Below are 16,845 nucleotides of genomic sequence, written 5' to 3' on the forward strand. Positions count from 1 at the left end.
TTGGGATGAGCTGGATGAAGTAGTAGAGCAATTGCCCAGGAATTATCAAATGATTGTAATGGGTGATATGAACGGTAGTGTAGGCACTGGTCCTGTGAATGATATCATCATCATCATCATCATCCGGACCTCCTTTCCCATCCTAGGGCAGGGTGAGGAGTAGCAGCGTCCAGACAGCCTAAATTTTTACCCAGTCCAATGGGCCATGTTTTCATTCACTTATCATTCAAGCCCCCGGAATCCTGGCTCTATCTGATACTCCAAAATATTCACCACATTCTGTAGCTTCACATAAATGTATCCAGTAGAGTCAGTCCGATCGCCGTTACGTTAAAAGGGATGCAGAATCCCTGATTATGTACTTCTCACAACATTCATCCAGCCAGCTCGATCTCTTGTCAGTCCCCTAGCCTCAAGGACTTCCATACCTCTCTTCCTCACACACTCATCCACCATATCCTTCCACCATCTCCTTGGCCTGCCTCGCCTCTTCCCTCTTGATTCGCTCAGATATACCTTTTTCACCACTCTACTGTATTGTTTTCCATTCTCTCCACATGACCATACCATCTCAGTACACTCATTTCAATTCTGGTGTCCACAGACTTCCTCACTCAGCATCTTTCACGAATCACATTATTTCGTATCCTAGCCACTCTCTATACTCCACACACATTCCCCTGCAGTCCCATCTCCATTGCCATCACTCTTGCCTTTTCATTTTCATGCCACACCATAGTCTCACACCCAAGTGTTAAAGTTGGCACTAACATTACTTCATGTAAGCCTCATGCAGCTGCAACACTCAAGCTTCTGTTTATCAAGGCCTTCATAGCACCAGCTACTTTCCTTCCTTGTGTCACTCAACTTTCCCCTTCTTTTTCACATTTTCCTCTCTCTTCTGTCACTGTACCCAGGTATTTGAACTCTCTCACAAATACCAGTCTCTCTCAATTCACTGTTAATATCACACTGAGAGTCATCTTTTCCCTCGATTACGATCACATTACTCTTTTCTATGTAATAGTAAAAATGTAGTACCAGGAGAGAATGATAATGGGAAGCGACTGAAGGACGTGTTTCAGGAAGGGAGGTTGTGCATTTGTAATTGTTATTTTGAACATAAAGATGCACACAAATATACGTTGTATAGAGGGAATGGAGATTACGTTGAAAGGAGTCTGATTACTTGCTCGTAGAGAAATCAATGCTGGATAGTGTTGCTGATATGAGGGCAATGAGAGGAAGATGTGGAGGTTTGTCAGTTCATATGATTGCAAGATCAAGCTGAGAGGAGTAAGGTGGACCAAAAGAGAGAGAGGAGCTGTCAGGGAGAGAGACTGAAAGTCGAGAAGCTGAGGATCAAAGAAATGGCAGATTAATACAGGAACAAAGTAGGGAAGGAGTTAGAATCAGTGAATTGGAATGAAATGGATCTGGACAGTTTGTGAAATGTATATAGGGATTGCATATTTAGGAATGCTAAAGCAATGTGTGGTGTGGCAAGAGTAACAACAAAGAAGAAAGATATGACATGGTGGCATGAAGAGGTTTTAAGAGAACAGTGGAGGAAAAGAGGAAGAATTGACGAGTGGATACAGGACAGGGGTTCAGTTGAAATAAGAAATGAATCTACTGAAATCAAGAAGCACGTAGGAGACTAGTGAAGAGGAAAAAGGAGGAAGTAAATGATGATCTAGGAAGAAAAATGAATGCAAATTGCTCAGAAAATAGAGTTATTCTGGAGAGAGGTGTGGAATTGACTGACAGTGGAAAGATGTGTGAAAAAATAAAGGATGTAAGTGGTAGATTATTAGCCCATGGGGATGAAGTATGGGTCAGATGGAAACAATACATTAATCCCTCCAAGATCTGACGTAATAGAGCCAAGGGTATGTCCGGGACTTGGTTTTGTCCTGGACTTGGGAAAAATGCCCCTGGACAGGTACTTACAGACCCCTACCCAACCTAACTTTGAAAGCCACCTATATAACTCCCTACAGGACATGCACAGCACCTATTTAAGACCCTATGCAGTATGCACACATATAAGGGACAGAAACCATGCAATAAATGAAAAGAAACCAGAGAATGAGAAATTAGAAATGGATATGGAAAATATTTAGCAATGTAAAGGGTACTTGCAACACGTCTGTGGCCATCGCGAAGATTAACCTGCTTCCTCTATCGCTCTGACAGTGGTGAAGATGCACTTGAAGCATGTACAGTTATCCAGTGTTGTGCTGCACTTAATCCTTTGCACTTTAAATTATAAATGTTTAACACTGCACATTCTGTTCTTACTTGCGCCATGCCAGTTGCAACATGCCAGTGTTGCACTCTGCACTTCATCCATTGCACTCTGAATTCTGATTTCTTAACACTTTACAACACTGTAAATTCTCATGTAGTCTAGTGGCAAGGTATTGCAGTTTATTTATTGTCCACCACAAAAGTGAGCACGTGGGCAGCCATGGCGATGAGCGTGCACTCACAGTGGTAGGTAGGCGGGAAGTGGGGAGGATGCGGGGGCACTCAAGCAGACATCACTGGAACTACATGCCAAAACACAGCTGTTTGTCACTGCACAGCAAATTTAGAGTAGGGATAACACACATTGTTTTTTTTTTTTTTTGGTGTCCTAGATGTCCGGGTATGTTAGGGAATATTCCGAGACTTGGGCTAATGAACCCAAGCCCAAAATGTGCGGGGCTTGAGGTGTCTGGGATTTGGGCATCCGGGTCAAGGGATTACTGTATTTTGAAAACCTGATGAATGGGATTGGAGAGAGCAAAGCCACTGTTAACATGATCGGTTTGGGGGATGTACCGAGAAGAAATGCAGTGCCAGGAAACGTGACACTCGCAGAAGTGAAGAACGCTGTGAAGCGGCTGAAAAGTGGGAAAGCAGCTGGGATTGATGAGGTGTATGCAGAGATGATTAAATGTAGTGGAGTGGAATGATGTGCTTGGTGGAGATACGTAAGAAGGTATGGATGAGTGAAACTGTGCCAGTAGAGTGGAAAAAAAACAGTGATTGTACCCCTGTACAAAAATAAATGTGAGCGAAGTGAATGCAAGAATTATTGTGGCATAAGTCTTTTGAGTATGGTAGGGAAGGTATATGGAAGAATTATTATAAAGAAAGTAAGAGAGAGATCAGAGGCCCTAGTGAGTGATGAACAGGGTGGCTTTAGGAGTGGCAGAGGATGTGTAGATCATATATTTGCTGACAGATAGTGGAGAAGGTGTGTGAGAAGGACTACAAAGGCGTTTATGTCATTTACGGATCTGGAAAAAACACACCACAAAATAGACAGAGAAGGATTGTGGAAGGTTTTGTGCATGTATTGTGTAGATGATAAGCTGCTAGGTGCCATCAAGAGTTTTTAGGATGTTAGTGAGGCATGTGTAAGGGTAAATGGGCATCTAAGTTATTGGTTCACAGTCATTGTGGGCATGCGACAAGGTTGTGTGATGTCCCCTTGGTTTTTCAATATACCTGTACTGTATTTTGTAGTGCAATGTTTTTTCACTCCTCTGCTGAGTTTTCATTGGCATGTATGCAGTCATTTGGCGAAATTTTTAGTGCTTCATTGTGAAGCACAGTATGGGTGTAAGAAGCTAAAAATGGCATTGTCAGGTGCGCCAGACGTTTTTTTTTAATTTGGTAAGGAAAAAAAATTGATTTTTGAAAAATGAAAAAATGGTGCCTGGGCTGGCCACTGAGTCCCAGTGATTTGCGGAACCATGGCCATTAAGGGGTTTCAACCCCCCTCCCAGCCCAGGGCCAGGCTGCCAGGGTTTATGGATATCTACTGTACTTTCTGAAATTTCTTTGAGAACAATTGACACAAAATTGTGACTTGCAGAGTGCAGACAAATAACCAACAAACAAACAGCCAGACAGACATACATACGGAACTGACCAATGTGCTTGCCGAATTGATAGATTCCGGCAAGCAGCAAACATACAGAACTGACCAACATGTTTGCCGAATCTTTTGATCCCGGCAAGCAGTGAAACTACCATAGGCAGAGTGCTTGCTGGATGGATCCTTTTGTGTTTGATGTTAAGACATTGCCACCCTGTATGTGTCTGTAAAGTTTCATAAAGAATTGATGAGAATTAACAGATGTATGAATTTTTGAAAATTTGCCCCATGTTAAAGACTGGGATTCAACCCCCCACCCGGTCCAGGGCATTTGACTGATTTTAATGAGAAACAATAGGCTTCTGGGGTTTATGGATATCTACCTTTTAAAATTTTTTCAGAACAGTTGATGCAGAATTGTGACCTGTAGAGAGCAGACAAACAAACAGATAGGCAGACAGACAGATAAAACTGCCATAGACAGAGCACTTGCTGGATGGATCTGATTGTGTCTGCTTAGTTTTCACCAGCGTGTAGGGAGTCATTTGGTGAAAATTTTTGCACTTCATTGCAACGCTTAGGATAAGTTTAGGAAGCTAAAAATTGCATTGCCAGGTGCACTAGATGCTTCTCTTCAGTTTGGTAAGAAAAAAACAAATGATTTTTGATATTTGAAAAAATGGTGCCTGGGCCAGCCACAGGGTTCCGACGATTTCTAGACCTTACAGCCATTGAGGGATTTTAACTTCCCACCCAGCCCAGAGCCTTTGACCAGTTTTGATGAAAAGCAATAGGCTCTCAGGGATATCAGTAATATCTACCTTCAGAATTTTTTTCAGAATGATTGATGCAGAATTATGGCCTGTAGAGAGCAGACAAACAAACAGACAGACAGACAGACAAACAAACATGCGGAACTGACCAACACACTTTCCGAATCTTTTGACTCTGGCAAGCAACAAACATACGGAACTGACCAAAATGCCTGCCGAATCAAAAGATTCTGGCAAGCAACAAACGGGTGAAAACATACTCTTCTTGATGGACAGGATAAGGGAGCATTGTGATGTTGATATGGATGTGATTGAAAGTGTCAAGAGAAGTGCTTTGAGTTGGGTTGGTCATAAGGAGAGGATAGATAATGAGAGACTGACTAAGTGAGTGCAGTGGAGGGGGAGACCAAGGATGATTTTAAGGATGAAATGTTAAGATATGAGTGGCGGGGGGAGGGCAGAGAACAGGGCAGCATGGAGGTGATTTGGTTGTTGCCATCCCTTGAGAGTTTAATGCATCTTGCAGTAAATAGTTACTGTTAATAGATGTTAACCCCTACAATTCAAAAACTCTGACCCAAGCAAGATAAACTGAAAACGAAGTCCTTGGTCTCAGTGGGCGAAGATGATGATTGTGCTAAGCAGAGCTGGGCACCACAAATGAAAATTCACTTCCTCAAACGCAAATCTGCAAACTCAGACCATTATCCTCCAGAATCGCAAATCCACAAACTTCTTGAGATTTGCAGTTCCTCAAATGCAAATGCAAATCATTTGTATCTCTTTCAGTATCATGGCATCAGTTTCATTTTATTCTGGATACCAGTAGAAGATTGTATTTAGTTTAGGATGATATTTTTCATAATTTAGGGGTTAAAAATCATCTCTAGTTACTTATCCACTATAGTTTATCTTTATTTAATGTGGTAGGTGGGGGCATTCACCATCCACTCACTTGATGTAGTGCTGCTCTCGGGTATCTTCCGTTTCCTTTCCTTCCTTCCTCTTTCTTTACTTCATTCATTCCTCATCCTTCTGCCTATGGGTGACTTTACACTCTCTATTTTGTCTTTCTTTCCTTCATTCTTTCCTGTTCCTTCTGCCTGTGGATGACTCTACACTGAGTGACGTGCCAAATGGTTTCCTGTACACTAGGAAACCATATACTATGCTGGGTGGTAACTATATAACCAAATTATAGCTCTTGGTGGTTTAGTGGGTAATTGTGGCACTCCAGTTGGATTGAGCAGGTGAAGGTTTATATCCAAGGGATGGTTGGGGTTATTGCTCATGTCTTGCCACTCAGGGATAAGTGAGGCTGGTCACTCTCATCTTAAATGCCAGGACCAACTTGCCTTGCCCCGGGCTCCTACACTTGTCATGGGGCAACGTAGGATTGGATGATGGATGGATGGATACTTTATTCTGACTTACAGTAAGTGACTTTATTTAGTTTGGAAATTGTCTGTAGTTCTGAATTGGATATATAAAATTATATTTATAGTAAATATAAAATAGCAAAGGAAGGAGTTTGTATAGTTGTGAGTAAAAGATGGAAGAGGAGCATAAGACAGTATGGATCAGTTGGATCAAGGATTGTGTGGGTAAAGTTGAAAGTTGGAATACAAATGTGGGCGATTGTGTGTGTGTATGCACCAACGCAAGATCGTGCTAGAAGAGTGAGAGAAGAGTTCTGGACAAATGTAGAAGTGTGCATGGAAAAGTTTGGAAGGAATGAGAGAGTGTTTTTGATAGGTGATATGAATGGTAAAGTTGGGAATGTGAAGGTGGATGGAATAGTTGGTGAGTGGGGTGTGCCTGCTGAGATAGATGAGAATGGCAGTGCGTTAGTGGACATTTGTGCTGGGAGGGGGTTGGTGATAGCCAATACCCTCTTCAGGCATAAAATGATCCACAGGTATACATGGCGAGTGATGAGAAGGGTGGGTGGCGAACTGAATGAAAGGAAGGCAATGATTGATTATGTGTGTGTGGATGAAAGGATGCGAAGATGTATATTGGATGCAAGAGTTTATAGAGGCTGGGGGAGTGGACTTTCTGACCACTACTTGGTGGTGGCCAGAATTAAAGTCCAAGTAAGATGGAGGAACAGAAGAAGGGAAAGACGAGAGGAAGGAGTAGTTGCAAGGAGAGTGGAAAGGTTACAAGAGGATGAGAAAAAGGCAGAGTATAAGAGAGAAGTGGAGGAACGATTGGGCAAATATGAATTGGAGCAGATGGGGGACGTGGAAGGTGTGTGTAGAATATTTACAGAAGAAATATGTGCAGCATGTGATGTGGTGTGTGGAAGGAAGAGAAGACGGAGGGGAGTCCAAGGAACAGCGTGGTGGACTGAAGAGGTGAAACAGGCTGTGGCACAAAAGAAGAAAGCATACAATGAATGGATGAGGAATAGGGGCGTGGAAGAGGTTGAGAGGCTGAAGAGAGAGTTATATGTAGAAAGAAAGAGAGAGGTGAAAAGATTAGTAAGAGAGAGTAAGAAGAGAGTGGATGAGGAATTTGGAAGGAATTTGAGTGTAAAGTGGAGGGACTGTAAGAAAATGTTCTGGAGAGAGGTGAAAAGAGTAAGACAGGGTGGAAGTGAAGTTAGCAGGGGAGTGAAAGATAAAAATGGTAGATTACTAGTGGAGAAGGGAGAAAAAGTGAGCAGATGGAGAGAACACTTTAAGGAATTGTTGAACGTGGAGGATGGAAGTAATGCGAGTATAAGTGGCTGGGGAATGGCTGGGAGAAGGAGGGAGGTGAGAAGACAGGAAGAAATCAGTAGGATAGAAGTTGTGGAAGCAATGAAGAAAAGTTAAATCAGGGAAAGCCCCAGGAATTGATGGAGTGTGTGGTGAAATGCTGAAGCATGGGGAGAGATAGTAGTAGAATGGATGTGGAAGATGTGCAGATTGGCCTGGGAGGAAGGTAGAGTCCCGGAGGATTGGAAGTCAGGTATAATTATTCCCTTGTACAAAGGAAAAGGGGAAAAAGAAGTGTGTGGTAATCATAGGGGCATTTGTCTTCTTAGTATAATAGGAAAAGTGTATGGTAGGATACTTATTGACAGAGTTAGAGAAAGAACAGAGGAATTAGTTGGAGAAGAACAGGGAGGCTTTAGGAAGGGAAAAGGTTGTGTAGATCAGATATTCATTCTCAGATCTTTAGTGGAAAAGTTTCTAGAGAAGGGAAAGAAGTTGTATGCGGCTTTCATGGATTTGGAGAAAGCATATGACAGGGTGGATAGACTAGGATTGTGGAAAGTGTTAAGAATATATGGAGTAGATGGGGAAGTTGTTGAATGCTGTGAAGAGTATGTACGATGGTGCGAAGGCTGCAGTGCGTGTGGATGGTGAACTAAGTGAATTTTTCTCTTTGAAAGTTGGGTTGAAACAGGGATGTGTCATGTCTCCATGGTTGTTCAATCTGTACATGGATGGGGTAAGAAAAGAGGTACAAGGTAGGGTAGTGGATGTTGGAGTGGCCCTGGTGAGAGAGGATAGTGTTTGGAAACTCCCTGTGCTGTTGTTTGCAGATGATACTGTGTTGTTGAGTGAAGACGAAGGGGAGCTGCAAGGCTTGGTGGATGAGTTTGGGAGAGTGTGTAAGAAACGGAATCTAAAGGTGAATGTAGGGAAGAGTAAAGTGATGGTCTTTGAGAGAGGTGAAGTCAGTGAATGTACAGCGAGGTTGGATGGTGAGGAATTGGAAAATGTGAGTACGTTTAAGTACTTGGGTAGTGTGATGAGTAAGGATGGAGGTTTGGAGGGTGAAGTGCTTGAAAGGGTACAGCAGGGAAGAAAGGTTGCTGGTTCTTTGAAAGCAGTGATAAGAAACAGGGAAGTGAGCATGGAAGTGAAAAAGTTACTACATGACAGTATTGTGATACCAACTCTAACGTACGGAAGTGAAGCTTGGACGTTGTTGGAAGGACACAAGTCAAGAGTGAGAGCAGTGGAAATGAGTTATTTAAGAGGAGCCTGTGGAGTCACATGGAGAGACAGGCTGACGAATGAGGATATAAAGGAGCATTGTGGTGTTGATGTGGATGTGATAGGAAGCGTTATGAGGAACATACTGAGGTGGTTTGGCCATGTGGAGAGGATGGAGGGTGAAAGACTGACGAAGAGAGTGTATGTGAGTGAGGTGGAGGGGGAAAGAGGGAGGGGGAGGCCGAGGATGAGATGGAGGGATGGGGTGGAGAGGTATATGAGAGAGGGGGGTGTGAGTTGGGAGCAGGGGAGTGAAATGGCGGGGGACAGGGCGACTTGGAGGCGATTTGTTTGTGGCCACCCCAAACAGGACTGAGGCGTCTGGCAATAGATAGATAGATAGATAAAATAAATATTTTCTCTGCCCATCCATCATCCAATCCTACATTGCCCCACCAGGAGCATAGGAGCCTAGGACTAGGCAGATGGTCCCGACATTTAAGATGAGAGTGAGTAAATATAATTACGGTATATTAGAATATTAAACTGTTTTTTACTACAAAACAAGGGTAAATCATGTACTATTGTAGATACATGAATTAGATTATTACACTGTGCGCTTGCCAAGTTGATACACCAGTCCACCCTATTCCTTGGCTCTAACCTCCTCAGTCCTCACTCCAGTCAGACTCCTCCAGCAATTGAGACAATTCCATCTTGAGCAGGTTCATGTTGCCCTTCATAAAACAAGCCACTCAAAGTTCTCGGAGGTCAGGCTGGTATGTGGGCAGGTTGCGTTCGCAGAAGTACTTCTGCAAAAGCAAAAGTGCAAATTTGCCTAAAATTTGTCGCAAACGCACTTTTGCAGTTGTGGTGGTTTGTGGAAGTGATTGCAGAAGTGCTCAGTTCAGGTGCTAAGGATAAGTTCATAATATCAGCTTTTGATGTTTCAGGGTAACAAAGGTGCAGTTGCCATAAGAATGGACCTGTACAACACTTCCATTTGCTTTGTGAATGCCCATTTGGCTACCCACCTGGAGGAGTTGGAACGAAGAAATGAAGACCATGACTGCATTTTTCAGCGAATCTGCTTTAACTTGAATGTAAACATGAACAGCCCACCAAAGACAATAAAAGACCATGAGTATGTTCAGTTTGTACTAAACTACTGTATAAGATTCTTGTGGAGGTATATTTTCTGCTTACATTTGGGGTTCTGTTTACAGAAATTAGACACACATGAAAACTTAAATCAAAAGCCATAGAATTAGCTAATATTACAAATAGAAGATGCCTTCCAGAGGATATTTTTTTACAGCACAGTAAACCCTTAATGGTTTTGCACTGTAATTATGTTAATAGTATGTTGATAGCATGTTTTTCATGATGATAAGCAGCTTTTTTTTGCTATTCCATTGGCCACTTTTTAGTTTCATGCTTACAGTATTTTTCTTTTTCTGTTTTTGGGTCCTGCTGTCCCCAGTTACTTGTGGGAATTAAGGTTAGGATGTTGGTGCTAATAATTTTGATGTGATGTCAGCTTCCATGTGGAAGTGCCATAATGCTGCCAATATAGTCAGACCTCCTTGATTATGGTTAATACGTCTGCCAAACTACCATGATAATGAAAACCTACAGTAACCACATAAAACAATAAATGGGAGTAAATGTAACTAGTTAAGAGCCCACAGGTTTACACTTGCTTGCCCAGTACCCAAATATTAACCCCTAACAGACTGGAAAGACTGGATCAGCGATGTTTACTGTGATTCTGCCACTCACGATCTTGAGCCAGATGACCCATTTCTTCAGTATTTCTCGTAACTAACAATGTGGACCAGCATTCTAACACTGTGTTTTGTCAGTGAATACGAAATTCTGATAATTAATCATTCCTAACCATCAGTTTCTGTATTTGTGAATATGATATGTCTCATAACATTTTTTTGTTCTTTTAGTTAAATTTACTGTTGAATATTATATTGTCTGCTTATTTTGAATTACTGCCTCAATCAAATTACTGAAAAACTTATTTTCATCAGTGATGTATGCTGAGGCACTTTATTGAGTGCTGAGTGCATAAAGTATTATTATACTTTGGGGATGTTTGTATGTGGAAGCTGATTGGCTGAAGGACACTGTTGCCATAGTAACCAATACTTAGCTACAGTACTTAGTTGCCTACTGCATTGACTGTTCATATCATCACGTATATTTTCACTCACCTGTCTGGTCAGAATGGTGTATGTGTATTAACATCTGTTTGGGGGAATTTATTGCTGTAAGACATTTTTATTATGCTATAAACTAAGAATTAAAGCACTCTGTCTTTTGTGGTGTTAAATGCACTGATAAATATATACAGTTATCAAAGATTTTTTTATTTTTTTAATTTTTTTTTTAGCACATTCACTGCAAGAAGTGCAGTATTTCTGTGACTCCTTTTGATTTTCCTCAAGTTTTCTTGTAGTTTAACCTTGATCAACATAATTTTACTTGTAGTAATGAGGGTAATGCATTTTTTCATAAGACTGTGATATGAAAATAAAAAAACAACACAAAACAAGCGACCAAGCAAGTGCAACTGTACCTACATCCACCACCAGCCACTGACACTCTTGGTAAGATAGGGTATCTTAGCCAGCCACTGGTGTGACATATAATGTCAGGCTGTTTGGATACACTGCTGTGCCACAATCATTGTAAAACCATTGAGAGTTTTGTGTAAAATACTGTATGGCACTTAGTGGTTCAGTGGTTAAAATGGCATAGTAAGAATGATGGTCTTTCCACATACTGTATATTGGTGTGAAAAAGTGATTGCAGGTTTTTTATATCATATACTGCCACCATTGGGAGTAATAGTAGTAGTAGTCTAGTTGCAGTCCCAGGTTCATCTGAATGTGAAAGTAGTGAACTGCATGCTTGTTACCTTTCTCTTCCAACTCACCATTCTCCTTTTGGTGAATAAGGAGGAAATTGATGGATGTTTGTATGACCAGACAGCAGAGCCACCGAGTCATGTTGGTGCCACCACATGAAGGCATCCCTCTCCAGCACCTCAATGGAAGTAGATTGACCATTTACCCTTAAATGACTAATCTTCATATTGCTGTAGGTCCTTGATGAAGATCTGTGACCTGGATCATAGATAAATGTTAGTACCTTGTTTGGGCTTCTTCCTCAGAATCCAATGATCTGCCATTGACCACTTCAGTGGAATCAATGGAAGGCAAGTGTGTGTGCATGTAAGCACCAAGGGCCATTTTCACAGTCATCCCCAATGCCATCCCCAACAGCCTACACAGTTTTGAACATCTTTTGGGTTTTACAGTTGCCCTCAACCAGCCTTCTGAGGCTTTCAGTTGGTGGCTGTGTTCAGGCTGTCCCCAACAAATATTGGAACATTCCTGGGGGAGGGTTGAAGTTCCCCAACAGGTGTACCCAAATCAGCTAAAATAAAATAATTGTTGTCTAATGCATATTTTTATCAATGTTTTCAAATCAGATTCCCAATGTATATTGCTGAGATAATTATACACCCTGTAAAGAAAATACTCCATACAGTATTTATACACTTTTAAGAGACTATAACCTGAGTACAAAGCAATTGACTGCAGTTTATTTTGTAGCCTGGTGAAGGCTTCACAACAGTCAGACCCAAAAGACATAAAAGATTATTGATGCATATTTTCATCAAAATTTTAATATGGTATTAGATGCCTGATGTAATGTTGCTGTTATAACCAACACACCCCATTTATAAAATGCCTCATGTTCATGTAGTAGTACTATACCTGTTAATGAACTAAACCACCACTCATTAGACATTATTATATATTTGTTACTTCTCCTTAGTTATTTTTACTTGTGCCTTTCTTACAACACTCAATATTCATTGTATTTCTACATAATTCCAATGTTTTAAGGAGGAGTGTGATGAATTTGCTGTTAGTTATCCCCTTCCTTCTGATGATGTTTCTTATTCTTTATTTTTTACTGCTGTCAGACATATTTCTTCACTCCTGAATGTATTAGTAAGAGTTGTGTGAAGTGGGTTTTCCAGCCAAACCATTCACCTTATTCATCACATTCTAATTTCTAAATATTCTTAACATACGGAAGGTGCTGGGTGAGGTGTCTTTTCATTCAGACAGTTTACTATATCCATGTATGGCCACCCAGAACTACCAGCCCTAACTGCATCAGCACAGGTAGAGGTCCCCATGTTAATAAGCTCCTGAAAGCCATTTGGAGGGCCTGTGAAATCCAAAGGTACTTTTGGTTCGGGTCTGAAAGGTTAGGGATGACTGTGAAAATGTAGTATCAAAGTCAGGTACAGTATTGCTGAATCTAGGGTTAAGCAGTGCTGGGTGCCATGTCTCCCACTTTTGCATGCTTCGTTTAGGGTACTCATGTCGTAGTTAAGGAGAGGAGAATAATTTTTGTAGTCCTTATAACTCCCACCCCCCCTCCTCACCTGGAGCTAATAGGGCACCCAGTGAAACTACGTAATCTGAGGAATTGCCTTACTCTTCCATTTGATGGCCCTCTGTCCTCAGATGAGGATTTGGGGTAGGAGTGTATGACCATCCTCCAAAAACTGTCCACAAGTGTGTAGGCTTCAGAACTGAGTTGCTTGAAAGACTAACCAGTGGATAACTTGCTTAGTTATTGGTTTAAACTCTTGTAGAGCTTAAAATCTTTTGCCCAAAACTTAACTGCAAGTTAAACTTACTTTTGTAGTGGTTAGCCATAGCTAGACTCATTTAATACTATGGTTGACCAATGGCTTAAAATGGTAATGTGGTTATATATGGTTATATTGCTTTTCAGACACTAAATCCTTTGAGCCAGTAAATGTTTTATTCTAAAGCCCACCAATGTTAATATAATGCTTTTAAGTGAATAACATAATCACTGAACATATTAAGTGAGAAGGTACTGCACCGAGTGCTATTTACAATCCCTGCTAACCTCCCCTCAGAATTTGAACATTTTAAACTAACTTGTGTTTCCTTCCAGGCATATATACTTCTTGGGAGACCTGAATTATCGAATAAACCTATGTGATGTAAACATTCGTGAGGTGGCCAGCAGTGAGAAGTTTCAGATTCTCTTGGAGCATGACCAGTTGTTGCAGCAAAGAAACTCCAAGCGTGTATTCTCCATGTTCAAAGAAGGGGAAATTACGTTTAGACCTACGTTCAAGTATGATATTGATACTGATACTTGGGATACAAGGTTGGTACAGTGTGGTAGTATTATTATTATCATTATTATTATCACCATCATCATCATCATCATCATCATCATCATCCAATCCTACATTGCCCCATGAGGAGCGTAGGAGCCTGGGGCTAGGCAAGTTGGTCCTGATACATAAGATGAGAATGACCAGCCTCACTCATCCCTGAGTGGCATTACATGAGCAGTAGACTCCAAACTCCCCTTGGATATAAACCTGCACTAGCTCAATCCGGTTGGAATGCCTTAATTACCCACTAAAGCACCAGGCGCCATAATTGGGTTATATGGTTACCACCCAGCATAGTAAATGGTTTCCTCGTGTACAGGAAACCATTTGGCTTGTCACTCAGTGTAGAGTCACCCATGGGCAAAAAGAAGAGGAGAGAATGAAGGAAAGAAAAACAGAAGAGGGAGTGTAACATCACCCGTAGGCAGAAGGATGAGGAAAGAATGAAGTAAAGAAAGACAGATGAGGAAGGAAGGAAAGAAAGAAGGAGGAGAGGAAAGGGGAGACACCTGAGAGTAGCACTGCATTGAGTGAGTGATTATTGTTATTATTTATATTGTTATTTGAAAACTGACTTTTTTTTCTTACTGCTAGTTTATAACCTTAAACCATTGTACTGTTTTTAACTTGTGCATGTTAAGTCATCAAGTGAATAATCTCTGATCCATGACATTGTATGATTTATATTAGACCAACAGTTACATGAAAGCCTGCATTAGCCAAGCCAGATTTAGAGCCCAAGGAATATTATTTTGCTTCATCTGTACATCATTACAGATATCGTTATTTGATCATCATCTGTTCTCTCTATCGTCTGATCCTTTTTCACTTCATTAGGAGCATAGGGATAGACTGCTCAGCCCAGATTTTTAAAACAAAAGTGATCAGTTGCATTATTATGTGAGCATTGAATCTCAACAACCCCCCAGATGGGTAAACCTTATGGACCATGTCTGGTTGGATTGTCTTACAGACAACATGTGCCTCATAAGGTGATGGTAACATAAATTTTACAAGCTCTGTATGAAACTTTGGCATGTAGTAAAGGACCATTTTAAAAGTTGCTTAACCCTTTGGCCATGACTTAGCATTTCTTGGTCATTCCCCTGGATGCGGCCTAAGTCCCTAAAAAATGAAAGTGCTAATTATAACTTTGTTGCTTCCTTTCTAATAGGAAGTGACATGAAATTTCCATTTTTTACTGTGATACAAGGAGTCCCCGATAAACGAAGGGGTTAGGTACCTTTAAAATCTTTCGTTTATTGATTTTTTTGTATACTGAAGCATTTTTCCCCATAAGAGACTTAAGAAAATGAGGAGATGCATTCCAGGAGCCCCCCAAAACTGTCAGTTAACTACTCTGTACTGTACTAGGTTGGTTGTAAGCTCCTAAATCTACAGTAGAAATGTTAATAAAAGGTAAATGAACTTTAAGCTTGTGCTCCAGAGTCAGGGTCCAGTGTTGCTTCTCTTGAGAGGCTCCACAGAAGATGGTGATGAAGGTGAAGGACGCTTGGGTGGCATGATGCAAGATGTGAAAGATTTTTGGGGTATAGAAGGCACGCACTACACAGCCACGGAACGGGAACAGACTGGTACGCAGCGGAGGTAGTTGCTTGCCTCATCATACACGACAGTGGTGCTGTGGTTAGTTGCGCGCGAAATTTGAAACATTTTCTCGTAGTGCTTTTTGTACCATCGAAGCATATTCCTTTTGTATCGGGGAATTTGTCCCATATTTTTCACTTTCGTACCTTCGAATTTTTTTATATTGGGGCTTTGTATATCGGGGACTCCCAGTACTAGTAAAAAATTCACCTTTCTACAAGAAAATGTCATTTATTTAGAGAAAAAATGCAAAAATAATTTTTGTTATTGTTTAATTTTGCATCTGTAGTAACTTGTGTTGCTCACACTTTGCTAAAATACATTTCAGTAGCATGGTCATGCCCGGGAACCAACTTACCTTTCACAAGAGTTCATATTTCATTGTGCAGCAAGACCCATTATGAGGTATATGTCAGTCAGACATCTTACTGTATGTTCGCTGTGGACTGTAGTCGCCTGACACGTCATGAATTGTCATTCGTTATGTTTCCATTTCAGCCAGTTCTGGATTGAAGTCATCACTCCGTTTTCTGCCTTTATCCCTTCTCTTTCTATGTTTTAGAGATGCGTTTCCAAAGTAATTTATCATACAGAAAGATAATTTTTACTTGCAATCTGGCGTCTCCCTGCCGCTCGCCTTGGTGTTATGTCTGTTTCTTAACTACTACAACGAATTCCTTGGATAACTGAGTTTTTATGTTTACTTTCTTTAGACTACACTTTTTTATTTATATGTGCTTTACTCTATTGATCATTACTTAATTTAGCCCAGTAATGAGCTTGACTCATTTAAATAGATACTCTTAGGTATGCCCAGAGCAGAGGGAAGCACTAGTACGTGTGTTGTCTTCCACTGCTCTCGTGTGTGTGTGAAATAATTGCAACTTTAAAAATTAAGAAAGCAAAAATATGAAACTGATCAGTGTTTACTACTTCTGTTAATGTTTTTTCACTACTCAGACTGATTCAGTAGTTCCCTCATGTTATGTGTTAGTTAATGGTTGTGGGACTTTGGAACATATGACTGACAGATATGGTAGTGGGGTCCACTTTTTTTAATTTTTTTTTTTTTTTTTTTTTTTTTTTTTTTAATAGAAATCTTAGTTTTTAATCTTGTTCATTTATGAAGACTCCAACAGTCTTACATGTGTTTGCCTTGGTCACCCAATGGGCTGTCTATGCTACTTGATATCTAGCAGTCTGTCTGTTCAGTCCCTTATCACTGAGGTCACACTCTGTGACTTTATTCCTGATCTGTTTTTGATCTGCCTCTCACAGCTGTAGCCTCAGCACTCAGCCTCTTACCTCATGCATCCTTTATTATTCTCCGTCCCCTCCAGATACCCAAACAAATCAGTCTACACCTTCTCATCCAAATAACAGGCAACCATCCAAATG

The 16,845-nt window shown here is 40.8% G+C and overlaps 1 protein-coding gene across 2 annotated transcripts in view; it reads left to right on the forward strand.

Annotated features, from left to right (window-relative positions):
* The window catches only part of Ocrl (Oculocerebrorenal syndrome of Lowe), a 108,317-nt gene that overhangs the window by 52,820 nt on the left and 38,652 nt on the right, over positions 1-16,845 (forward strand). Inside the window, exons 9-11 of one of the 2 annotated variants that reach the window (XM_080279573.1) lie at positions 9,536-9,726; positions 10,066-10,083; positions 13,608-13,826. In XM_080279573.1, coding sequence (XP_080135699.1) covers positions 9,536-9,726; positions 10,066-10,083; positions 13,608-13,826 — 428 coding nt within the window. The remainder of the gene's footprint in view (positions 1-9,535; positions 9,727-10,065; positions 10,084-13,607; positions 13,827-16,845) is intronic. The other variant, XM_080279574.1, reaches the window with a different exon arrangement.

The sequence above is a fragment of the Coenobita brevimanus genome, chromosome 79 (assembly GCF_032717465.1).
Source record: "Coenobita brevimanus isolate Jiangsu-jjx chromosome 79, ASM3271746v2, whole genome shotgun sequence".
Classification (NCBI taxonomy): domain Eukaryota; kingdom Metazoa; phylum Arthropoda; class Malacostraca; order Decapoda; family Coenobitidae; genus Coenobita; species Coenobita brevimanus.